Here is a 25696-nt window from a genome sequence, read left to right on the forward strand (position 1 = left end):
CCACGCATCCTCAAGGCCCACACAGGCGTCACCTCCAGTGTCTCCTTGGCCTCATCCCCCAGCGTCCTGGAATGGCATCGGGCTGGCCCTGGGAGCCCCTGTCCTGTGCCTCTGCTCTCCCCTCAGGGGCTGCCAGGCTGACGACCCTCCACCCTGCAGGCCAGACCCACAGTGCACCAGGGAACATCCCAATCCTCCCCCAGGGTGGCAGCAGGAAGAGGGAAGAAAGGGGATCCTCTCCAGCTGGCCAGAGAGACAGGCCTTGTGCTCATCAGCCCTCCGCGAATGCCCGTCCACCCTCCCCCGAGGCCTGTCCGCAGGGGCTTGAGATCAGCCAGAAAAGTCAGGCAACTTTTCAGTGACGGGGAGTGAGGGTAGGCGAGGTCTCCTAGCTGGGCCTGGGTCCAGTCTCTGTGGGCAGTGCACTGCCGAGCCCCACCCCTTGAGCCGTGCCCTGTCCACAGCTCCAGACTTTGCCCCTGCGCTCCAGTGCGGGCTGACGGACAGAGGGCTGGAGACAAGACGCCCCGGAATCAGGAACTTCCCCCTGCGAGGTAGCATCCTGTGTCTCCTCACTGCAGTTGTGTGGTCTCTCCAACAATTTGGTACCTCCGGTGAGTGGCAGATGCACCTTTGAGCTGGGGACGGGGGCTGGGAGAGGGGAGAGGCAAAGGATTTCTTGTCTTCCCAATGTCAAACAGGGCTCAACATTATAGCCCAAGGCAAGTGACTGGAAAGGAGAGACTCAGCCTCTCAAACATCCAGCAGAGAGACCACAGATGAGTGACGTCCCGTCCCCAAGCCTCGGTTTCTTCATCTGGAACATGCGGATCACAGCTCCCCTCTTACAGGGTGAATCTGAGTGTTAAAAGAGGTGATGCATGTAAAATGCTTAGAACAGATCTAGGCATTTAGCAAGGACTCAAATGGTAGTTATTATTATTTTTGGTGGGGAAGTTGGTAGCCTGGTTCTCAAGCTTTTATAGCTTCTGTTCCATTTCAAGGATAAACTGTGTAAATAACAACTTCATAGGAAGTAGCCATGTGATGCAACCAGGGAGAACTGATTATCATTCAAATGCCTCACCTCTGGCTTACTGATTTTTTTTAAAACAAGTCTTTCATATTCTTTGCTATGAGCACGTAGCTATCAAAGGCATCAGCTGTCTCGGATTGCCTTCTCGGGGACAAGGGGGGTCGTAGGCAGATAAATCCAAGACTGAAAGACAAGCAGAAAGCATCAAATGGTGACTGCATGCCGACTGCCTAAATATTTTTTTGGAGCAAGGCAGAAAGCACCGATAGAACTGGGTCTCGATCCGAATGCTATCCCACACTGACTGTGTAACCTTGGGTGGGTGGCTTCTCCTCCCTGAACCTCAGTCCCAGCCTCCAGAATGAGAGCAATAACTGTCCCTACTTCCTAGAGCAGTTGAGAGGATTAAGAGGATTATGTGTGTACTGCCTCTACTTGCGTTTGGCAAGTGGCTGAGACCAAAATACATTGGTTCCCCTCCTGCTCCATACTTACACGGACATTCTAATACACACACACACACACACACGCACATGATATATATATATATATATAATAATCCCAGCTGTTTGCATCTTCTGGGATGTATACTCCAAGCTTGCTGGGTTGAAGTAATGGCATAAAACAGAGGAGAAATGCAATACTAATAAAAACATCAGCAACAACACGAAAATGTCCAACTGAATAACTGAGCTGGGTGCACTTAAGTCCAAGAGTTCATTCCCTACACGCATAAATGATTTTACCCGACGCTGGGTCTGCCTGATCTGACAATCTGGCTCTGGCTTGTCATAAGGACCTCATGCATGTCTTTTGCATTTTAATACATACACATGCACACACACACAAGTTGCTATAATCAGTATCAACTTTGACTCATATAATGAATGCTTTTTAAAAAGATAATTGACTTAGGACTCACATTTTTTCCCTTTTCAATTTTTTTTTTTTTTTTTTTTTTTTTTGAGACAGAGTTTTATTCTTGTTGCCCAGGCTGGAGTGCAATGGTGTGATTTGGGCCCACTGCAACCTCCACCTACTGGGTTCAAACGATTCTCCTGTCTCGGCCTCCTGAGTAGCTGGATTTTCAGGCATGCGCCACCATGCCTGGCTAATTTTTTGTATTTTTAGTAGAGACAGGTTTTGCCATGTTGGCCAGGCTGGTCTTGAACTCCCGACCTCAAGTGATCCGCCAAGCTTGATCTCCCAAAGTGTTGGGATTACAGGCGTGAGCCACTGCGCCCGGCCATTTTTCATTTTCCGTTCTATTCCCACCAACGCTCTAAAAATTCCTACAGACATTTTATTTTATTTTGTTTTATTTTATATTTTATTTTATTTTTGAAATACAGGACTCTGAAGCTTCGGCTATTCCTCTTTACCTGCTTGATTCTCAGATTTTTCAAACTGTTTGATTTACTGGCAAGTACGGTGTTTAAGCACACAGGCTTATGCGTCAGGCTGGCCTGGGCTCTATCTCTCACCACCTGGGTGTCCAGGAGCTGATATTTCAGTGAGGAGACAATAAGGCAAGGAGCTGTGTCTGCTCTCATAAAAGTTTATAGATGAGGTCAGGCATGGTGGCTCATGCCTGTAGTCCCAGCATTTTGGGAGGCTGAGGCTGGCAAATCACCTGAGATCAAGAGTTTGAGACTAGCCTGGCCAACACGGGGAAACCCCGTCTCTACTAAAAATACAAAAATTAGCTGCACGTGGTGGTGCATACCTGTAATCCCAGCTACTTGGGAGGCTGAGGCAGGAGAATCGCTTGAACCCGGGAGGCGGTGGGCTGCAGGGAGCTGAGATTGTGCCATTGCACTCCAGCCTGGGTGACAAGAGTGAAACTCTGTCTCAAAAAAAAAAAAGTTTGTAGACGAGGAAACTGAGGCTCAATTAGGATTAACCCACTCACCCTGGTTTGCCTGAGACTCTCACACACTGACTTTTAGTCGAAAGTCTGCATCCTGGGAGGACCCTCAGTCCTGGGCAAGCTGGGGAGGTTGGTCACCCTCACTCAGTCAGTCAGGTTGAACTTGCCCGGGATTACATGGCGGCTGTGTGCCTGAGTCAGGCTGCGAACCTGCGTCTGTCTGACCCTCAGGCCAGGCCGTGCTGTCTCTTGGATTCATCATGGAGAATTTGCAAAACACAGAAAGCCCTTTATTCTTCTGCCTTCTCATTGTTAACATATAAAAATGGTCAAGGGGATGGGTACAATGGCTCACACCTGAAAGCCCAGTGCTTTGGAAGGCTGAGGTGGGAGGATCGCTTGAGCCCAGGAATTGGAGGTGGCAGTGAGCTGTGATCATGCCACTGTACTCCAGCCTGGGTGACAGAGTGAGACCTTGTCTCTTAAAAAAAGAAAAAAATAGTGGTCAGCGCTCCAGAAATCATGCAGACAGTCAAAAAGCTCAGAGAGGGGAATTAACTTAGCCAAGGTCACACAGAAAGGCAGAAGTGAAGCCAGCTCTGACTCTGCCTCTCCTTTCTCCCTCTCTTCTTTTGTTCCTGCAATGCTTTTGTTCAATGTGATTTCAAAGTGCTGGGAGACAGAAGGAGGCTGCTGTGTGTTGAGGGCTTACTCTGCCAGGCATTGTACAAGAACTTTTGCTAAACTTCTCATTTAATCCTTAAAATGGCCCTGTGAGATGAGGATTACCCCCATTTCACAGATGAGGAGATTGTATCTCCAGAGGCAAAGTATGGGGGAAGAGGGAAGAGAGGAGGCCAGGAGTCCCTGAGAGGGGCTGTCCCCCATGTCCCGGAATCCAAGCTCAGGCTGGAAGCTGGAAGGAGAATCGCCTAGAGGAATGATACCTTTCCGTTTGTTGATTCTATATCCAACTTGGCTTCTGAAACCCCAACAGAGTCCAGTTCTTGTGGGCTGGAGCCGCTTTTCCCTCCTTTATAAAACTAGGCCATATTAAGAATGTCCCACTGTCCAGGGCCACCGAGTTGCCAGGAGCTGAGGTCCGCAGGAAGAGAGTTGTGAGCGAAGAGGAGGGAAAGTTGAATTTGTCTTTTCTGGGCACAAACAATTCTCTTGTTCTGCCTCAGCAGGAGCCTGCAGAATATTTCCCTGCTGTGCAGGCCTAAGCGGCTTCAAGGGTAAAAGCTGGTAGGCTTCTAAACTTCTCAGGGCTCAATTAGCCCTGTGCCCCAAGGCAGGTGGAGTTCTGTGCTGGAAGACCAAGTTCTGAGGCCAGACACCGCATCTGTCATGCTCATAGCCGCATTTGCTAGCCTGGCACATAGTAGGTGGGCATTAAGTGTGTGTTGAGTTTACTCAAATTGAAATTAAGTCCCAGCTGCACCACTTAACTGGCTGCGTGACTTCAGGTAAGTCACATTGCCTCTCTGAACCTCAGCTTCCTCCTCTGTAAAACGGGACCGATAACAGCAGCCTCTACCTCAGAAGAGTGTTGGGATACTTGGATGAACTGATGCTTGTGAAGCACTTAGTGCCGGGGCCAACTGGCTCACAGTAGGTGCTGCACAAATGTCAGCACATCACTTCCTTTGCACCCGGCAGCTTGTTCAATTTGTTACCTTTGGTAACTTGTTCAATTTCCCATCCATCCCCTGAAGTATGGTTGTTAGAGGTTGAAGCATCTTCCCCAAGGTTAATGGCCAGTAGGTGGCAGAGCTGAGTCCTGAAGACAGAGCCCATTGCACTAACCACTGGCCTACCCAGCCTCCAGTTGCTCAGGTGCTCTGCTGGGTCTTTTCTATTCCCAGTCCAGAAACAGGGTGTCTGGGGAGGCTCCCCAGAGACAGTGGCATCATTTACCAACCATGTGACTGTAGGCAAGTCTTGGTCACTTCCCCGTACCTCAGTTTTTTTCCATTTGCAAAATGGGAACAATGGTATCCCTATCTCCTTCGGGTCATTGGGAAGATCAAATATAAAAAGGGCTTGGTGGTGTCTGGCAGTTTCTAAGCCTTCAGTGGATGGTGGCAATGGCAGTGAGGATGGTGGAAATGATGGTGATGATGGTGTGCCTCAACCCTTCCTTCCTACAGGCTGTTACGATGCATGTGGTGGTGATCGGAGCGGGAGTCATCGGGCTGTCCACCGCCCTCTGCATCCATGAGCGCTACCACTCAGTCCTACAGCCACTGGACATAAAGGTCTACGCAGACCGCTTCACCCCGCTCACCACCACCGACGTGGCCGCCGGCCTCTGGCAGCCCTACGTCTCTGACAGCAGCAACCCACAGGAGGCGTGAGTTGAGGGTCACATATGATAGCCTGGGGAGCCCATGGGATTGAGTCTGCAGAGGGGGTCAGGGTTCCCATCACCAAGAGCAAACCCCTTGTGGAAGCTCTGATCTAGCAAAAATAAAGAAAATGCCAGACATGGTGGCTCACACCTGTAATCCCAGCACTTTGGGAGGTTGAGGTGGGAGGATCACTTGAAGCCAAAAGTTCCAGACCAGCCTGGGCAACATGGTGAAACCCTGTCTCTACTAAAAATACAATAAATTAGCAGGGTGTGGTGGTACGCATGTCTGTAATCCCAGCTACTCGGGAGGCTGAGGCAGGAAAATCGCTTGAACCCAGGAGGTGGAGATGGCAGTGAGCTGAGATTCTGCCACTGCACTTGCGACAGAGTGAGACTCTGCATGCCATCACACCTGACTAATTTTCTTTATTTTTTGTAGAGCCAGGGTCTCTCCATGTTATCCAGGCTAGTCTCAAACTCCTGACCTCAAGTGACCCTCCTGCCTCAGCCTTCTGAAGTGCTGGGATTATAGGCATGAGCCACTGCACCCAGCCAGAATTTTAATTCACACACCTATAAAAAACCAATGTTTCTGATCAGTGGGCAGTGATTCAGGGGCCCAGGCTCCTTCCATCTCATGGCTCTGTCATTTTTCCACGAGGCTCCTGAGGTCACCTTAATGTCACCATTGTCATGGGCCTCTGACTGCGGAAGGATCACGCAGGACCACTCGTGCAGTCTTTAGAGTCCCTTGGCCACAAACAAATCACATGGTCCCATTTAGCTGCAAAAGGGTCTAGGAAATGTAGGTGAGCTATGTGCCCAGGGGGAGGAGGAAAAGTTTTAGGGGCTGCAAGTCGATGTCTGCCACCAGTGTTTCCAAGGAGGGGTGCCTGCAGCCAGGCTGAACAGTGCGGCTCATAATCCCCAAAGCCAGGTCAAGGCCTTCACTGAACTCATTAGCCAGGTAATCCCATGCCGGAGGTGTACTCCAAATGGTTATGATGGGGCAGCCTTCATTCCCTCTCTTCTTTATCCTATTAATGGGGAAATATTAGAAAATTTGGGAGGGAGAAGACCCAAGGCATTTGGGGAGCTGTAAGAGTGAACGTGGTGGATTTCTGGGTTTTGGATACACCCCAAGCTCCTGATCATGCCACAGCCCCATGCCAGCTGACTTAAGGTTTTTTGCCTAGCTCAGGGCATTGGGTGACCGAACTCTTCGTGACCCTTCCAGGGACTGGAACCAACAGACCTTCGACTATCTCCTGAGCCACGTCCATTCTCCCAACGCTGAAAAAATGGGCCTGTTCCTAATCTCGGGCTACAACCTCTTCCATAAAGCCATCCCGGTAGGTGAGCAGTTCTGGACCACGAAGGATGAGCATGCAGGGCTGGGATGGTGAGGGTGCGTGCGGCACAGCCTTAATCACAGATGAGGGCGGGGTGCTTTGAGTCTTGTAGGCAGCAGACTCCTGGGTTCAAAACAGGTTTGGTTTAAATTTTATTTTTGCTTTGAAAAATTATTTTTGTTTCAAATTTTGCTGTTAAATTGACAGAAGACAAAGAATCTTCTGGTGTCCATGGAAACCAGCCTTTGATTAGCATGGTTAAAATGCATACATGTTCTGCAGTGCAGGCACTTGCTGCTGAAGCCAAAAGGTTTCATGCGCTCCTGAAGGTCCCAGGACTTTTTATCAAGATGTAATAAAATACTCATCATAGCAAAAACTGCCAAAGCATTTATTATGTGCCAGGCCCAGTCCTAACTAATCGACAGCTAGTGACTCATTTAATTCTCTCAATAACCGGGAGATAAGTGCTGTCCTTAGCCTCACTTAACAGATGAGAAAACAGAGGCTCCAAGAAATGGAGTAACTTGCCCAAGGCCATAGAGTTTGCCAGTGGCAGAGCTGGGATTTGAACCCAGGCTATCTGTGACTACATGGTACCCAATGTGCTAACAGGAACATCCCAGCCCTGGGAGGGTTTGCTCAGGCTGCTTGGAGAGAGGGTAGTCTGGCTCTGTGCCCAGATCCCCATGCCAGCTCTCAAGGTTCATTCAACCTTTAGCACTGCGCTAAGGGCTTTATCCATATTATCTTCTTCTTCTTTTTTTTTTTTTTTAAATAATATACCTTTAGGAGTTTTTTTTTGGTTTGTTTGCTTTTGGCTACGTGAAAAAATTAGAGACTATCCCTGTATGTTTTTTGGTGGTCATACACTAATTTTCTTGGGGCAGATACTTAGGAGTAGAATTTCTAGCTTCAGTAGATACTGTCAAGTGGTTTTCTAAAGTCATTGTACCTATATTCCTTCTAGCTATGGGTGAGAGCTCTAGGCTTTGCCCATACGTCTGTCACCCATCTTTTAAAATTTTGGCCATTCTAGTGAGTTGTGATTTTAATTTGCAGTTTTCTGGTAGTGTTATAGAACATTTTTCCATACATTTATTAGACATTTGGATATCCCTTTTTATGAAGTGCCCATTCGAGTCATTTACCCATTCTTAAAAATTGGTTATTTTTTTCTGTCATTTACTTTGTAAGAATTCTTTATTCTGATGAGTCTCTTGATAGCTGTATTTATTACAACTATTTTCCCCAAATATGTAGCTTACCTTTTTTTTCTTTAAAACAAATATGATTTTTTTAAGAAAAAAAAGAATGAAGGAGAGGAAGAAAGAGGAAGAGGAAGAGGGAGAGAGAACGGGAGTGTTGCTTTATTGCCCAGGCTAGAATGCAGTCTTTTAAAAACTGCATTGAAAACCTCTTTTATGCCAATAATTGTGCTTAATAATGGAGATAGGAAGAAATGATAGAAGAAAATAACAAACAAGCAGCCAACCAATATTTCATTTGAACCTGTGAAATGCTATACAATTATTGAGGAATGATTTACTTCACTTTTAGAATAGGTGTGATGTGGTACTGATAAGAGTATATATTTTGTGTATTTGAAGTGGAGAGTTCTATAAATGTTTATTAAGTTTAGTTGTTCTGGATCTGAGTTCAAGTCCTGGATATCCTTGTTAATTTTCTGTCTCGTTGATCTGTCTAATATTGATGTTAAAATCTCCCACTATTATTGCGTGGGAGTCTAAGTCTCTTTATAAGTCTTATGTATCTGGGTGCTCCTGTATCGGGTGCATATATATTTAAGATCGTTAGCTCTTCTTGTTGCATTGATCCTTTTACCACTGTGTAATGTCCTTCTTTGCCTCTTTTGATCTTTGTTGCTTTAAAGTCTATTTTATCAGAGGCGAGAATTGTAACTCCTGCTTTTTATTTATTTATTTATTTTTGCTCTCCATTTGGTTGGTACATTTTTCTCCATCTCTTTGTTTTGAGTCTTTGTGTATCCTTGCATGTGAGATGGGTCTGGATGCAGCATATTGATGGGTTTTGGCTTTTTATCCAATTTGCCTGTCTGTGTCTTTTGATTGGGGCATTTAGTCAATTTAAATTTAAGATTAATAACAATATATGTGAGTTTAATACTGCATTTGATGCTAGCTGGATGTTTTGCCCATTAGTTGATGTAAATTCTTCATTATGTTGATGCTCTTTACTTTTTGGTATATTTTTTGGAAAGGCTGATATTGGTTGTTCCTTTCTATGTGTAGTGCTTCTTTCAGAAGCTCTTATATTATCTTCTTTACCTTTCAGGGGACCAAAAGAATTTTTTTTTTTTTTGAGACAGGGTCTCACTGTGCTGCCCAGGCTGGAGTGCAGTGGTTTGATCTCGGCTCACTGCCACCTCCGCCTCCCGGGTTCAAATGATTCTCCTGCCTCAGCCTCCCGAGTAGTTGGGATGACAGGCATATGCCACCATGCCCAGCTAATTTTTTGTATTTTTAGTAGAGACAGGGTTTCACCATGTTGGCCAGAATGGTCTCGATCTCTTGACCTCCTGATCCACCTCCCTCAGCCTCCCAAAGTGCTGGGATTACAAGTGTGCACCACCGTGCCTGCCTAATTTTTGAATTTTTAATAGAGAGGGGGTTTCACCATGATGGCCAGGCTGGTCTTAAACTCCTGACTTCAAATGATCTGCCTGCCTTGGCCTCCCAAAGTGTTGGGATTATAGGCGCAAGCCACTGCGCCTGGCCAAGAGTGATAATAATCATGACACAAGCAAGAAAACTGAGTCTATCTCAGCCTCCTGAGTGTCTGGGATTACAGGCATGCACCACCTGTCTTGCTACTTTTTTTTTTTCTTACTAGAGATGGTGTTTCACTGTGTTGGCTAGGCTGGTCTGGAGCCCCTGAGCTCAGGTGATCCACCTGTTTCAGGTTCCCAGCATGCTGGGATTACAGGTGTGAGCCACTGCACCTGGCCCATTATCATCATTATTGACTTCCGTCCCTCCTGGCACCCCGTTCTCTTTCCTCTTAGGATCCTTCCTGGAAGGATGCAATTCTGGGATTTCGGAAGCTGACCCCCAGAGAGCTGGATATATTTCCAGATTACAGGTGAGTTTACTGTCACAGACAAAGGGGGCTGGAGCCCCACAAGTTAGATGGACCTGTCCAGAGGCAGCAGAGGATAGAGGCACCAGATTTCCTGTCCCACCCAGGCCCTGGTACCTTGGTCTCCTGGTCCTTGGTCCAGCGCCTTCAGAGAGGCCATCCACTCAAACTGGTCTTTGGGCTGGGAGAATAGGGCGCATGAAATCACAGATCTCAAGCCCAGAAGCTCCATATCGCCATCTTGTTTTGCAGATGAAGATACTGAGTTTAAAGAGGCTAAGTGACAGCCGGGTGCGGTGGCTCACACCTGTAATCCCAGCACTTTGGGAGGCCAAGGCAGATGGCTCATGAGGTCAGGAGATCTAGACTATCCTGGCAACACGGTGAAACCCCGTCTCTACAAAAATACAAAAATTATCTGGGTGTGGTTGTGCGTGCCTGTAATCCCAGCTACTCGGGAGGCTGAGGCAGGAGAATCACTTGAACCAGAGAGTCAGAGATGGTGCCACTGCACTTCAGCCTGGTGACAGAGTGAGACTATCTCAAAAAAAAAAAAAAAAGAGGCTAAGTGACTTCCTGCGATCACACAGCCAAGTGGCCAAACTGGGATTCCAACCCAGTCTGTATAACCCCACACCCCTCCTTTCTTTTCTTTACAGCCTGATGCCTCTCTGGTCTTCTCCTCACCCCACCCCATGCCTGAATCCCCTCTAAAATGCACATCCAATCTCCCCTTGCATTCTCCAATGTCAGGGATGGCCTTGTCTGATGGAAAAATTGTCCTTGCATTGAGTTCAAAATCACTTCCCCCCCTTGAACTTCAGCTTGTAGTCCTGGCATTACCCTTTGGGCCCACAGAACAACACTGCTCCCACCTCCATTTCACAGCCTTCAAATAGATCTCTGATTTTTACCTTTATTTCCACCTTTTGCCTGTTGTGACTCTAGCTATGGCTGGTTCCACACAAGCCTAATTCTGGAGGGAACAAACTATCTACAGTGGCTGAATGAAAGGTGAGATTTTAAGCTTCACTTTGAGGGAGGCACCTCTCAGAGACCAAGCTGTAATAGAAGATGGTTCATGGGATTCCCCCTGCATGGACAAATCCCAAGGTTTGAACAAAACCCTTAGGCCTGGTGTGGGAGCTGTCCTTGGTGCTGATCACCACCGGCTACAGAGACAGTGGTTCCTGAGCCTAGCTGGGCATCAGAACCACCTGGGCAGCTGTTCACACGTGATGTCTATTAACAACCTCTTTCAAATCCCTAATGTTGGTGTAATGGTTTTAAATGTATTCTTTTAAGATTTCCAGATATGTTTACATCATCTGCAAAATATAAGCTGCCTTTTATTTTTATCTCCTTCTCTTTTTTTTTTTTTTTTCTTCTCTAACTGCTTTGGCCAATACCTCTACAACAATGTTACTCATACAGATGATAGTGGATGTCCTTGCCTTGTTTCTAATGTTAATAGGAATCTTGCCATGTTCTAAATTGGTGAACACTCACTTGAGAGATACATTGGTATTTACAGTCATATACATTCATATTAAGGGAGATTCCATAGATTTTTTATATATTACTATTTTATTAAGATTTTTAGGCCAAGCATGGTGGTTCATACCTGTAATCCTAGCATTTTGAGAGGCTGAGGTGGGCAGATCACTTGAGCCTAGGAGTTCAAGACCAGCTCGGGCAACACGGTGAAACCCTGTCTCTACAGAAAAATGCAAAAATTAGCCAGGAGTAATGGTGCACACTGTAGTCCCAGCTACTTAGGAGACTGAAGCGGGAGGATGGCTTGATCCTGGGAGGTGGAGGCTGCAGTGAGCTGTGTTCACACCACTGCATTCCAACCTGGCTGACAGCAAGACCCTGTCTCAAAAAAAAAAAAAAAAAAGATTAAAAATATATGGAATGTGTGGTGGCTTTTTTCAGTTGACCTCAGAAGACTCTTTAAAATGTAGATTTCAGGACCCCACTTTATACCTACCGAATTAGAACTTCTGGAATAAGGTTCAGAAATTTTCTTTCCTTCTTTTCTTTTCTTTCTTTCTTTCTTTTTTTGAGACAAAATCTTACCCTGTCACCCAGGCTGGAAGGTAGTGGCATGAACACAGCTCACAGCAGCCTCAAACTCCTAGGCTCAAGTGATCCTCCTACCTCAGCTTCCGAAGTAGCTGGGACCACATGCATGTGCCACCATAACTATCTAATTTTTCTTCTTTTTCTTTTTTCTTTTTTAAATAAAAAGTGGGTTTTCCTACTTATCTAATTTTTAAATTTTTTTGTAGAGATGTGGTCTCACTATGTTGCCTAGGTTGATCTCAAACCCCTGGGCTCAAGCAATCCTCCTGCCTCAGCCTCCCAAAGTGCTGGATTATGGGCATAAGCCATCAGAAATTTGCATTTTAAGAAGTTCCCTGGTGATTCTAGTTATCAGCCATGTTTGGGAATCACTGTACTAAGACATGGCTATTTCTCCTAACTTGGGGACACATGACTTTTGTCCAATCTTTTCCAGGAAAAACATCCCCATAGTTTTTCTATCTTGAGGAAATTATGGAAGTGAGATAGTTATGAGGGTATGCTTCACCTTCTTTTTGTTTTATTTCCTGTTCTTTGAATGGTTCTAGTGTATTTCTAATAGTGATAGATGTTTTTCCTATGGGATGTTTAAAGAGAGGGTGATGCCCTCAGCCTACCTCCCTCCTCATGCCCAGCTCCTGACAAAGGGGAGTTTGGCACTGGTACAGCTCTCCCCTTCTCTACCCTGAATCTCCTCCCCCTTGCTGTTACAAAGCAACGTGGTGGTCATAGGAAGTACTGGTAGCTAAGAGGCCTGGGTTTGAGTTCCAGCTCCATCATTGACTCACTCTATGACCTTCAGCAAGGCTCTTCTCCAACTCCATCTGCCTAACAAGGGGCTTGGACCATCTTGGGTTTCCCATGGGAGATTTTGTGGACCACCAGTCCAGCCAGGTGCTCATGAGCTGATTTGACTACACAGCCATCTTCTTAAGCAGCATCCCATGCGAGTAACGTCCGCAGTAGGTTCTTTGGGAAAGATCCCTGTGCGGGATGGGGCAGAGAACTGAATGCTGGGCTTTTTGATGTGTTTGACCATCCCAGGTTAATGGAGAGGGGAGTGAAGTTCTTCCAGCGGAAGGTGGAGTCTTTTGAGGAGGTGAGCTGCAGGGCTGGGGGGATGGATAGGGGAGGGAAAAGAGGGGAGGCCTCTGCTTCCTGCTGCTAAGTCGGGGACCCCCTTCTCAGGCTCCTAGGATTCCCAGACCCTTGCCGCAGGAGGACTCAGGCATTCTGAAGGAGGTCTCTGCCTTAATGTCGGTCATGGGAACAAAGGAACACTGGGATCATGGTGGCCATTAGGGGCTAATTTATATCTGAGCCTCAGTGAGTTTTGGAGCTAGAGAGCTGGCTGCCTCTTCTCAGTGTCAGCTGCACTCACTCCAAGGTCAGATATTTGGTTGTTTCCTAGCCCTACTGACAACTGGTTTGTTTTTTTCTGCAAAGTTCAGGCCCTCAGCTGACTCACCTCTAAAGCAGTACCACCACTAATAATAATGATAGGAGCAGCCACCATCTCCAGGCACCAGCAACAAGAGCTTTGCTATATGGCTTCACTCAATCCCTGCATCTAGAATCCTTCTTGGCATGTGGAAGCCACTCCGTGCACGTAGCTACTAGTGCTATGTTATGAAGACTAACCTGCTCTGGGTCGGGCCCTGATGGACACTGGAGATACATGGCCGACTCAGTGCAGTCCTCATTCTCAGTCACTCACTCAGGAACAATAGTCATACCTTGCAATGTGTGTGACCCATGACTGACTTGGGATGAGAGTCGCTGGGGCTGGGCTGGGGAGCTTGGGAGCCTAACACGCATGCCTGAACCATTGATTATCTCATCTGTAGAGAGAGCTAGGGGTTTCAACGTGTCTTCTGCAAATATCTTGGCAGAGTAGAGGGCAAGAGAATAAAGTTAAAAGGAGTCAGAAGGCTGGGAGTGGTGGCTCACGCCTGTAATCCCAGCACTTTGGAAGGCTGAGGTGGGCAGATCACAAGGTCAAGAGATCAAGACCATCCTGGCCAACATGGTGAAATCCCATCTCTACTAAAAATACAAAAATTAGCTGGGAATGGTGGTAGGCACCTGTAGTCTCAACTACTCGGGAGGCTGAGGCAGGAGAATTGCTTGAACCTGGGAGGTGGAGGTTGCAGTGAGCTGAGATCACGCCACTGCACTCTGGCCTGGGTGAAAAAGAGAGATTCTTTTTAAAAAAAAAAAAGAAAAAAAAAAGTCATAAGGAGAAAGAGAACTATCTCTGCTTCCTTTCCGACTTCTTTTGGGAGGTTCCAGAAGATTTCCTCCATCTGAAATACTGCTTTACAACCACTTTTATATGCAGAGTTGTATAGGAGCCTCATAGCAGCCTGTAAACAGGCATGGGCAGCCTCATTTTGCAGAGGCAGCTGAGTGTGAAGGAGGTAAAGAGCCACTTTCAAGGTCACACATCAGATCAATGGCAGAGGGAAAATTTGGAGCCAGGCCCCTCTGATTCCTCATTGAGACCTCTCCCTACTGTTCATCGGGTAGTGGACAGATTGGGGATAGGAGAAAGGGGAAGACAGAACAGAAATACCAGGGTCTTTCCCGCCTTTCATATACCAAGGTCTTCAACACCTTACCCTGTTGGTTACTACCAGGTGGCAAGAGAAGGCGCGGACGTGATTGTCAACTGCACTGGGGTATGGGCTGGGGCGCTGCAACCAGACCCTCTGCTGCAGCCAGGCCGGGGGCAGATCATTAAGGTGAGTGTGAGGGTGAGCCTCCTGGTTTTGTTACTAGGAAGGTCATTCTGCATGCTTATTTCATCTCTCAAGATAGTGCACAGATCGGGAGCATCTGTTAGAGGAGCCCCCAGACTGCCGGGAATTGACATGTTAAAAAAACCTGTCAGACCTCCATTGCACTCTTTCAGGATTTCCTATTAATGGTGAAGCATGCGTTTATGGGCTTGTACTTATGTGGGAGCAGCATATGCCTGTATTGCAAGAAAAATAGCAAACATTTATGGAGTGTTTACCAAGCACCAGATACAGGCTTAAGCACTTTATTGTGTTAATTGTTGTTATTGTGATTGAAACAGGGTCTCCCTCTGTTGCCCAGGCTAGAGTGCAGTATCTCAATCATGGCTCACTGCAGCCTTGACCTCCTAGGCTCAGGTGATCTCCCACCTCAGCCTACTGAGTAGCTGGGACTACAGGCACATGCCACCAACATGCCCAGCTAATTTTTAAATATTTTGTAGAGACAGGGTTTTACCATGCTGTTCAGGCTGGTCTCAAATGCCTGGGCCCAAGTGATCCCCCCGCCTTGGCCTGTCAAAGTGCTGGAATTACAAGTGTAAGCCACCACTCTCAGCCCATTGTTTTAATTAATTTAGTGATTACCACACCCCATTGAGCTAGATACTACCATATCATTATTGCCATCTTACAGATGAAGAAACTGAGGCACAAAGAGTTAAGTAACAGGCGCAAGTTCACACAATACTAAGCAGTGGAATTGGGATTGGAACCCAGGCAACCTGGCATAAGGGCCTGCGTCTGTGTGTGGAAGCATTGTTCCATGCTGCCTCTTACTGTGTGTGTATGTGAGGGTATGTCTGTGCATGCATGTGAGGGTGTGTGTGTGTATGTATGTGAGGGTGCGTGTCTGTGTATGTGAGAGTGTGCATATATGTGAGGGTGTGTGCATGTATGTGAGGGTGTGTGTGTGTGTGTGAGGGTGAGTGCATGTATGTGAGGGTGTGTGTATGTATGTGAGGGTGTGTGTATGTATGTGAGGGTGTGTGCATGTATGTGAGGGTGTGTGTATGTATGTGAGGGTGTGTATGTGAGGGTGTGTGCATGTATGTGAGGGTGTGTGTATGTATGTGAGGGTGTGTATGTGAGGGTGTGTGTGCATGTATGTGAGGGTGTGTGTATGTATGTGAGGGTGTGTGCATGTGTGTGAGGGTGTGTGTGTATGTATGTGAGGGTGTGTGCATGTGTGAGGATGTGCGTCCATGTGTGTGAGGGTGTGTGCATGTGCACCTGTGAGTGTTCATAGGTGTGCAAGTGTGTGTGGGTGCGTGTTCCTAATGTGGGTTAACAATAACTGTGACATCCAAAGTGAGTGACTGAGGCATAAGTCTCAAATCATCGAGGTTTATGGAACCAGCTTGAGGGCGCACCCAGGAAAAATGCGAGTCACAGATGCACCTGTGGCTTTTGTTTTCCAAAGAGGTTCTCTGGAGATTTAGTGTTGATACATTTGCTTTTTTTTAAAAAGTGGGAGAACGGTGCAGCAGTGAGACAAATGATTCCATACTTGTGAGACTTTAGGTAGTGCCCAGTAAATCTATATTTTACATAAGATAAGACGAAGGTTTGAAGAAAGAAGGAATGGAGGAAGTTCTGTACCTGGGAAGATAAGCTGGTCATTGACATGATCAGTGTGGAGTCTGTTGAAAGGGTTGGTTTCTGCTTACCCCTTAGCGAAGAAAGCCTACCTTTCATCAGGTCGGGGTGTATAATGAGGCGTGTCGGACCTCCCATCCCATCGTGGCTGTGAACTCAGATGCAAGATTTCTCTGGGGCTCCTGGGGCCAAGAGGGGATCTGTTCAGTCAGTTGGGAGCTTAGAATTTTATTTTTATTTCTCATGTGTATACATTTACATGTGTGTACTGGGGCTTTTCTTAGGACATGTGGGTGAGGAGACGCAATGTTTCAGGGAGCAGGGGTGACTGCCAATTAGGGTGGCTATTCCTGCGAGAGGCAAGCAGTCAGGTGCAGACTTGTGTCGTAGGGTCATGAGAGGTCTGGCCACTCTTATCAGGACATCTGGACACAGAGGGGAGCAAGGGCAGCCCCAGTGACTCACCTCTGCTGATGACTTTCCTGTCCTGACTCAACAGGTGGATGCCCCTTGGATGAAGCACTTCATTCTCACCCATGACCCAGACAGCGGCATCTACAATTGCCCATACATCATCCCAGGGTAAAACTGGGCTGTTCTAGGGCGGAATATGCGTCCCCTTCATGCCCTCTTCCTCCCTTGCTGCCTGCCCCAGGCTCCTTCCTCCCCACAGTTGTTCCCTTTCAATATTTTTGTTTATTTTTTTATTTACTAATTATTTTTTTAAGACAGAATTTTGTTCTTGTTGCCCAGGCTGGAGTGCAATGGCGTGATCTTGGCTTACTACAACCTCTGCCTCCCTGGTTCAAGCAATTCTTCCGCCTCAGCCTCCTAAGTAGCTGAGATTATAGGTGCCCACTACCATGCCCAGTTAATTTTTTGTATTTTTAGTAGAGATGGGGTTTCACCATGTTGACCAGGCTGGTCTCGAACTCCTGACTCAGGTGATCCACCCACCTCGCCTTCCAAAGTGCTGGAATTACAGGTGTGAGCCACTGCGCCAGGCCCCTTTCAGTGTTGTTAAAGTGAGTTTGAGCTACTGAATTCCTGGGAAGGTGGACTCAGCCTCAGCTGAGGTCTACGGTGAACATTCTTTTGGATGACAATAGCGGTGATGCTGGAGACAAAGGCAGTGGATGTGATGCAGTGACACTAGAAGTGGTGTGTAGGTGGCTCACACCTGTAATCCCAGCACTTTGGGAGGCCTATGTGGGAGGATTGCTTGAGCCCGGGAGTTCAAGGCCAGTCTGGGCAACATGGCGAGACCCTGTCTCTACAAAAATTAGCCAGGCATGGTGATGTACGCCTGTGGTCCCAGCTACTCAGGAGGCTGAGGTGGAAGGATTGCTTGAGCCTGGGAGGTCAAGGATGCAGTGAGCCGTGATCACACCACTGCACTCCAGCCTGGACCACAGAGCGAGATCCTGTCTCAAAAAAAAAAAAAAAAAAAGTGATGTGAATGACAATAATGGGAGTGGGAATGGGAATGGTGGTTGGGGCTGATGGTGATGGTAATGTTAATGGTGGCAATGACAATGTCACAGAAACCAGTGGTGGTGTTCATGGGATGATAATATTGTCGATAGTGGAATGGTGGTAATAGGAATAATATTGTATTGATGGGGAAGACAACGTTCATGGGGGTGGTGATTGGCATAAGAGTGGTAGAGTGGTGATGTTAATGGAGCTGGCCTGGTGTTGATGACAAGATCAATGTGGATGAAGGTGTGATTGGGAGTGGGGATGGTAGTTGGTGCTGATGGAAATGACACTGTCGATGGTATTAATACCATAGCAGAGCTGACAATCCCAAAGGTGATGTTAATAACATCATTGCACCGACCATGTTGTCTCAATGGCGATGTTAATGGTGTGGTGATGCTGGCAGTATCCATGGCATTCTTAATGGTGGTGGTGAAATGGTGAATGCGGTGGATGGTGATGACCTATTAATGGTATTTGGGAAGACAATGTTGTTGACAGAGGTGACAGCATTGATGGAAATGGTGATGGAAGAGTTAGTGGTGGGTGTTGATGGTGGTGACAATGGTAGTTGAGGTAGTGATGGTGTTGTTGTTAGCAGAGGTGACAAGGTTGATGGTAATGACTTTTATTTATCTCAAAGCCTTCTTTTCCTTCATCTTTGACCCTCCTTATTTGTATCCAGGGCCCAGACAGTTACTCTTGGGGGCATCTTTCAGTTGGGAAACTGGAGTGAACAAAACAATATCCAGGACCACAACACCATTTGGGAAAGCTGCTGCAGACTGGAGCCCACACTGAAGGTAAGGTAGAGAGAAACAGCAGTGCCTTAGACAAGGTCCTGGCAGCTTGGTCATGAGGACACTTCAGGATGGGATGATGCCACCACTAGGACAATTGGGCAAATTAATTCCAGCAAGGGATGTGAAATGTAACAGAATTTGACAATGTACAGGGAAGTTCTGGCTATGGGCTGATGAATCGTACCTGGCCATGGCTGAGAGCCCTTGGTTTTCACGTTTGTCTGCAAGTGATGATGACAGTAGTGATGGTGATGAGGAGGGGGGTAGAAGGGGTAGCTGGTATTGATGGTGAGGAAATCCCGCGAATGGTAATAATGATGGTGATAAGGTGGTGACTGTTGGTAACATTATGGTGGTGGCTGATGGCGAGGGTGGTGGTTGATGTTGGAATTGGTGGAAGGGTGGCAGCAGTGATGGCAATGTTGTTGGTAGCTGATGAAGATGGTGTTGGTGGTAGTGGTGACTGATAAAGGTGACTGTGATGATACTGGCGGTGGCGATGAGATTCTAAAAGCTAACTCCCTACTACCTAAAAATGGCAGCAGGACAAAAAAATCTGAAAATGAGTGATCAGTACTTTTCTTTCCAGAATGCAAGAATTATTGGTGAATGGACTGGCTTCCGGCCAGTACGCCCCCAAATTCGGCTAGAAAGAGAACAGCTTCGCGTTGGACCTTCAAACACAGAGGTATGCGCCCATGGCAAGGAAAGCAATACCCTCCTCCACTCTTCAGATGGCTCTGGCATTTTCAGGGAACAGTCATGTCTGATCTCAGGTTCCACACAGGGGTGGTAGTGTTTAATATCCCCTCCTCTATAAATGGGGGAAATTGAGGCTCAATGATGGTAAAGGACCTGCTCAAGATTACATAGGGGGGGCATGGTGATGTTACTGGAGGTGATGTGGTGCTGATGAGATCAGTGTTGATAATGGTGTGATTGGGAGTGGGGATGGTAGTTGGTGCTGATGGAAATGACACTCTCAAGGATGTTAATACTGCAGCAGAGGTGACAATTTCAAAGGCAGTGTTAACATGGCTGTGCCAACTGTCTCAGTGGTGATGTTAATGGTGTGGCAGAGATGATGGTATCAATGGCAGTGTTAATGGTGGTGGTGAAATGGTGAACGGGGTTGATTTTCTAGTCTATGGTCAAATAGCAGGAAAATGGGTACTTACTGGATGTGTACCTCGCACCAGACACAGCAGCAAGTCCATTACATGAATGACCTTATTAAATCTCCTCTGGAGCTCTTTGGGATAGGGACAGTTCTCCTCATGCTGCAGATGAGGAAACTGGGGTGAATTAAGAGGTGAAGTTACTTCCCCAAATCAGGCCACAGCTGGAGAGCAGGGCTGGGATATGATTTGAATTTGACTCAAAGCTATTTTCCAGATATCCATTTTGTGGTGGTCCCATCATCTCTTGCTACTGTTCCGGGGGTCCCTACCATTCCACCTGGGTGTCAAGAGAAACTCAGGGGGCATCTGGCCTTGCCCAGGACTCTTCAGGAGGTTCCTGAGCCTTCCAGGGCAGAAGAGCTTCATCTATTCTTTCCACTGTCCCTCTCAGACCTGGCCACCTTCTCTCTTGTCTCTCCTAGGTCATCCACAACTATGGCCATGGAGGCTACGGGCTCACCATCCACTGGGGATGTGCCCTGGAGGCAGCCAAGCTCTTTGGGAGAATCCTGGAGGAAAAGAAGTTGTCCAGAATGCCACCATCCCACCTCTGAAGACCCCAGGGACGGCTGCCTGCCCCACAAGCAGTCCCTTTTCCCCTCAGCCAACGAATCAATGTGCTCCTTCATAAGCCATTGCTTATCCCTCACTTCTTTCCCCAAAGAAGCCTGAGATGAGAGAAAACCATAAAGTCCATGCCTGGAGAGGGGTGCAGCCCCACATGGGGCCCCTCTCATCGCCAAAATCCCTCTACCTTCTCTGGGCCTGGCATTATAAAGAACAGCTGGTGGCTGTGATTCCATGAGTCTTCAGAAGAAAGGGCTAAGCTCAGAAAATCAAAGAGGCCAACTTCCCAGGGCCACAGAAAATTGAGCCTAAGTAACCTGATTACTAACACAATAAATGTTCTGAAAAGTCCTGCAGCAAAGGCAACGATATGTTGTTTAACCCAGTGCTTGCTAAACCTATCTGGCTATGGAAATCTTTTGCTCAGAGCACCCATGAATGCCGTGAAACAAATCTGAGACAACGCTGGAACAGCTTTTGTTGTATCTGTTGTATTTGTTGTAGGAGGTTATACATACAACTGGGGCGTGGAGGAGGCAGCGAGGTGAGGCATTGAACTAGTAACACGTGGGGCTTGTTCCACATCCAGGATTCCAAATGGCATCAGCTATTCACCGAGTGGTCCCAGGGGCACCATGTAACCTTTGAGGAGGGGCCACTGGAGGGATCATCCCACAAGGAACCCCTTCCTAGAGAACTGTTTTAGTCCATTTCCTGTTGCTTATAACAGAACACCTGAAACGGGATTTTTTTTTTTTTTTATACAGGATCCTGCCTTAGCCTCCCGAGTAGCTGGGATTACAGGTGTGTACCACCACGCCCAGCTAATTTTTGTATTTCTATTAGAGATGGGGTTTCACCACGTTGGCCAGGCTGGTCACAAACTTCTGATCTCGTGATCTGCCCACCTTGGCCCCCCAAAGTGCTGGGATTACAGGTGTGAGCCACCATGCCCAGCCCAGTGCTTCACTTTCAACTACCACACAACACTGGATCCAAATTGTGGGGAAGAGGGCAATATGAGCTATGAAGGGATTGCTTAGGCCTCTTCCTGAACTCTCTCTGCAAACACATTGGAAGGGAACTAGCTCTCTCTTCCTCATAGCCAGTTGGGCCAAGATGAGAGGACTCTAACAAGGCTCCTAGGGCAGGGGCACTTCCTGGTGCTTGGAGTGAGACCCAGCATTTAGTTTTTGACCAAAGTGATTTCTTTACCTAACCTAAAATTCTGTAGGACAGGGGTCCCCAGCCCCAGGCCGAGGACTGATAATGGTCTGTGGCCTGTTAGGAACTGGGCCACACAGCAGGGCGTGGGCGGTGGGTGAGCGAGTGATGAGCTCCGCCTCCTGTCGGATCAGCAGCAGCATTAGATTCTCACAGGAGCCCGAACCCTATTGTGAACTGTGCACGCGAGGGATCTAGGTTGCTTGCTCCTTATGAGAAGTCTTTTTTTTTTTTTTTAGACTAACTCTCGTTCTGTCACTCAGGCTGGGTGTGCTTACTGAAACCACTGCCTCCTGGGTTCAAGTGATTTTTCCTGCCCCAGTCTCCCAAGTAACTGGGATTACAGGCATGTGCCAACATGCCTGGCTAATTTTTTGTATTTTTAGTAGAGACAGAGTTTTACCATGTTGGCCAGGCTGGTCTTGAACTTTCTGACCTCAAGTGATTCACCCACCTTGGCCTCCCAAAGTGCTGGGATTACAGGCATGAGCCACCACCCCGTTAGTTATGAGAAATCTAACTAATGCCTGAACTACCACCGCCCCCCGCAGCATCCCATCTGTAGAAAAACTGTCTTCCATGAAACCAGTCCCTGGTGCCAAAAAGGTTGGGGACAGCTGCTCTAGGGAGAATGATCCCTACCTGCCAGCCAAGGCTAGTTGTCAGTAGAAATCCTATAGGACTGAGTACACAGTGAACTCACAAAACTGTATGGGACCAGGAGACACCACATTCAGACCCAAAACGACCCTCTTCTTCTTTCTGCAAATGGTAAGAACCTCCTTGAAAATGTGTCCTAAAATTCAGAATAGAAGGATCATAGGGAAATCCTGTAACCCACATGGTTCTGTAGATTTTGCAGTGTTTGATTTCTATACAGGAAGTCTTCACTTAATGTCATTGCTAAAAAAATTAGCCAGGCGTGGTGGTACACGCCTGTAATCCCAGCAACATGGGAGGCTGAGGCACAAGAACTGCTTGAACCCAAGAGTCGGAGGTTGCAGTGAGCCTAGACCACGCTACTGCATTCCAGCCTGGGTGATAGAGCGAGACTGTCTCCAAAAAAAATAATTAAAATAAAATAAAAACACGAATGAACATCACATGCACATTTCTGGGGTATGGGAGGAAATCAGGATACCTGGAGAATACGCATGCAGACGTGGAGAGAAGAGCAAACTCCACACAGACAGAGGCCCCTGCTGGAATTTTTTTTTTTTTTTTCTCATCAAGATTGTAACAAAACAATGGTTATTGGAGGATGCGTTATACACTTTTCCTTTGCCTAACACTGCTATGTCTGTCCTGAAGGCAATTTGCAACCAGATTTTCAGTGAGTTCTTAGCAGCTTGATGAATTCAGAAAAGGCGATTCTTTCCTCATTGAATCGTCTTGGCACCTTTGTGGAAAACCAGTTGACTACAGATGTATGGATTTGGCCAGGCACAGTGGCTCATGCCTCTAATACCAACACTGGGAGGCCGAGGCAGGCAGATCACTTGAGCTCAGGAATCAAGACCACCCTGGGAAACATGGGGAAACGCTGTCTCTATCAAAAATATAAAAAATTAGCCGGGCGTGGTGATGTACACCAGTGGTCCCTGTTACTTGGGAGGCTAAGGTGGGAGCATCGCTGGAGCCCGGGAAGTCAAGGCTGAAGTGAGCTGTGATCTCGCCACTGCACTCCAGCCTGGATGACAGAGCGAGATGCTGTCTCCATAATAAAAATAAAAATATATGTATGGGTTTATTTTTGGACCCTATTCCATGGATCTATCTTACGTTCGTACCACACTGTCTTGATTCCCATAGCATTGTGGTATATTTTAAAATCAGGAAGTGTGAGTCCCCCAACTTTATTCCTCTTTTCCAACATTTTTGTTTTGGCTCTCCTGGGTCCTTTTCATTTCTGTATGAGCTTAAAATCAGCTTGCCAGGCTAGGCATGGTGGCTCACGCCTGTCATCTCGGCAATTTGGGAGGCCAAGGCCGGCGGAACACTTGAGGCCAGGAGTTCAAGACCAGCTGGGGCAACAAGACCAGCTGGAGCAACTCTACCAAAAATACAAACCAATTAGCTGGGCATGGTGGCACATGCCTGTAATTCCAGCTACTTGGGAGGCTGAGGCAGGAGAATCGCTTGAACCCAAGAGGCAGAGGTTGCAGTGAGCTGAGGCTGTGCCACTGCACTCCAACCTGGGTGACAGAGCAACACTCCATCTCAAAAACAGAAACAAAACGAAACAAAAAACCAGCTTGACAATTTCTGCAATAAAAATAAGCCAGCTGAGAGATTTTGATAGGAATTGTGTTGAATCTATAGGTAAATTTAGAGAGTACGGGTTGACATCTTAACAGTTTTAGGTCTTCTGATTCATGCATATGAAATGTTTCTCCATTTATTTAGATCTTCAATTTCTTTCAGCAATGCTTTGTAGTTTGTAGGTCTTACACTCCATTTGTTAAATTTATTCCTAAGTTTTTTGTTTTTTTTTTTTTTTAGAAGGGGTTTTGCCTTTTTTACCCAGGCGGGGGTGGAAGGGGGGGGTCTCGGCCCCCTTGAACCCCTGCCTCCTGGGTTCAGGCAATTCTCCTGCCTCAGTCTCCTGAGTAGCTGGGATTACAGGCATGCACCACCATGCCCAGCTAATTTTTTGTATTTTTAGTAGAGACAGGTTTTCACCTTGTTGACCAGGATGGTCTCGATATCTTGACCTCGTGATCCACCCGCCTCGGCCTCCCAAAGTGCTGGGATTACAGGCTTGAGCCACCGTGCCCGGCCTATTCCTAAGTATTTTATTTGTTTTGATGCTATTGGGAATGGAATTGTTTTCTTATTGATGAATTTAGAAAACACTGTCTTCTCTGGCATGGTGAGGGTTGGGGCATTTTAATGGTTCATCATAAAATACTCTTGATTAATTGAGAATGATTATTGCCAGGCACCATGGCTCACTCCTGTAATCCCAGCTACTTGGGAGGCTGGTGCAGGAAGATCACTTGAGACTAGGAGTTCAAAACAAGCCTGGGCAACACAGCATCTCAAAAAAGAGAGAATGATTATATGTGATGTATGTGGATATTCAAATATAGAATACAGTAAGGTACCACCAGTGACCAATGTCTGGCTGAAATCCCTAAATCATTGAGGAGTCAGAATGTGCTTCAGGATGCTCTAGAGCTTCAGGGATGGCATCCCTTGGGTCTCCTATGACACTTTCTGTCAGCACCCATCCTTAGCACCCATATTACACTGTATCACAATGATGTATGCATGCATGTTCCCTAGTACACTGTGGGAGCCTGAAGATAAGGAAGGTCTCCTTCCTGCTTCCTCTTCCTTCTTCCTCCTCCTCTTCCTCTTTCTTCTTCCTCCGCCCTCTTCCCTCCTCCTCCTCCTCCTCCTCTCCCTTCTCCTCCTCTCCTCCTCCTCCTTCTTCTTTCTTCTTCCCCTTCTTTGTGCACCAGAGTCTCACTCTGTCACCCAGGCTGGAGTGCAGTGGCATGATACAGCCTCAACTTCACAGGCTCAGGTGATTCTCCCACCTCAGCCTCCGAGTAGCTGGGGCCACAGCAGCACACCACCTTTTTAGAGTCAGAGTTTTGCCGTGTTGCCCAGGCTGGTCTCGAACTTCTGGGCTCAAGCAATCCTCCCATCTGCCCTCCCAAAGTGCTGGGATTACAGGGGTGAGCCACCAAGCTCAGTTTTCTTTTCTTTTAATTTTTTTTTTTTTTTTTTTTTTTTTTAAAGACAGGGTTTCACCATGTTGGCCAGTCTGGTCTTGAACTCCTGACCTCAGGTGATCCACCCGCCTCAGCCTCCCAAAGTGCTGGGATTACAGGCATGAGCCACCGCGCCCAGTCTTTTCAATAAACATGTATTCAGTCTGTACCTAACATTCTAGGGACTGTGGACAGAGCACTGAGCAAGACAGAAACCAGCACCCACTCTTGGTCAGAGTCAGCAGAGCTGGCCTCAGGGAGTATGACCCAGGCTCTTACACCCTTGGTTTCATGCTCTACTGTAGTTGTTTTGAAATCCTTAATAATTTTTTAACAGAAGCCCTCAAGTTTCATTTTGCACCAGTCCCTGCAAATTATGTAGCTGGTCCTGTACATCAGGCCAAACTAGCAGATAAGGAAATGAGTCACAGAGAGGGAAATAACTCGACCAACGTTCACACAGCATCCAAGCCACACAGCTGGGATTGAAACCCAGGT

General features: G+C 47.1%; 1 protein-coding gene across 4 annotated transcripts; it reads left to right on the plus strand.

The window, feature by feature from the left end:
• The first annotated feature begins 250 nt into the window (after nucleotides 1-250).
• On the plus strand, nucleotides 251-20619 carry DAO (D-amino acid oxidase). 4 transcript variants are annotated; one of them, XM_032300668.1, is made up of 12 exons: nucleotides 410-614; nucleotides 702-779; nucleotides 5060-5262; nucleotides 6464-6614; nucleotides 9661-9737; nucleotides 10683-10748; nucleotides 12867-12921; nucleotides 14462-14566; nucleotides 16719-16801; nucleotides 18387-18504; nucleotides 19094-19192; nucleotides 20108-20619. In XM_032300668.1, exons 3-12 carry the CDS (start codon nucleotides 5069-5071, stop codon nucleotides 20237-20239), a joined length of 1080 nt encoding a protein of 359 aa, XP_032156559.1. In that variant the 5' UTR covers nucleotides 410-614; nucleotides 702-779; nucleotides 5060-5068; the 3' UTR covers nucleotides 20240-20619. The 4 variants fall into 4 exon arrangements, with proteins under 4 accessions (XP_032156567.1, XP_032156585.1, XP_032156559.1 ...); XM_032300684.1 differs by having other exon boundaries at nucleotides 417-614; nucleotides 6500-6614; XM_032300676.1 differs by lacking the exon at nucleotides 702-779 and having other exon boundaries at nucleotides 251-614.
• The last annotated feature ends 5077 nt before the right edge of the window (nucleotides 20620-25696 follow it).

This window comes from Sapajus apella, unplaced genomic scaffold (genome assembly GCF_009761245.1).
Source record: "Sapajus apella isolate SASKATOON/1434 unplaced genomic scaffold, GSC_monkey_1.0 scaffold2, whole genome shotgun sequence".
Taxonomy (NCBI): Eukaryota; Metazoa; Chordata; class Mammalia; order Primates; family Cebidae; genus Sapajus; species Sapajus apella.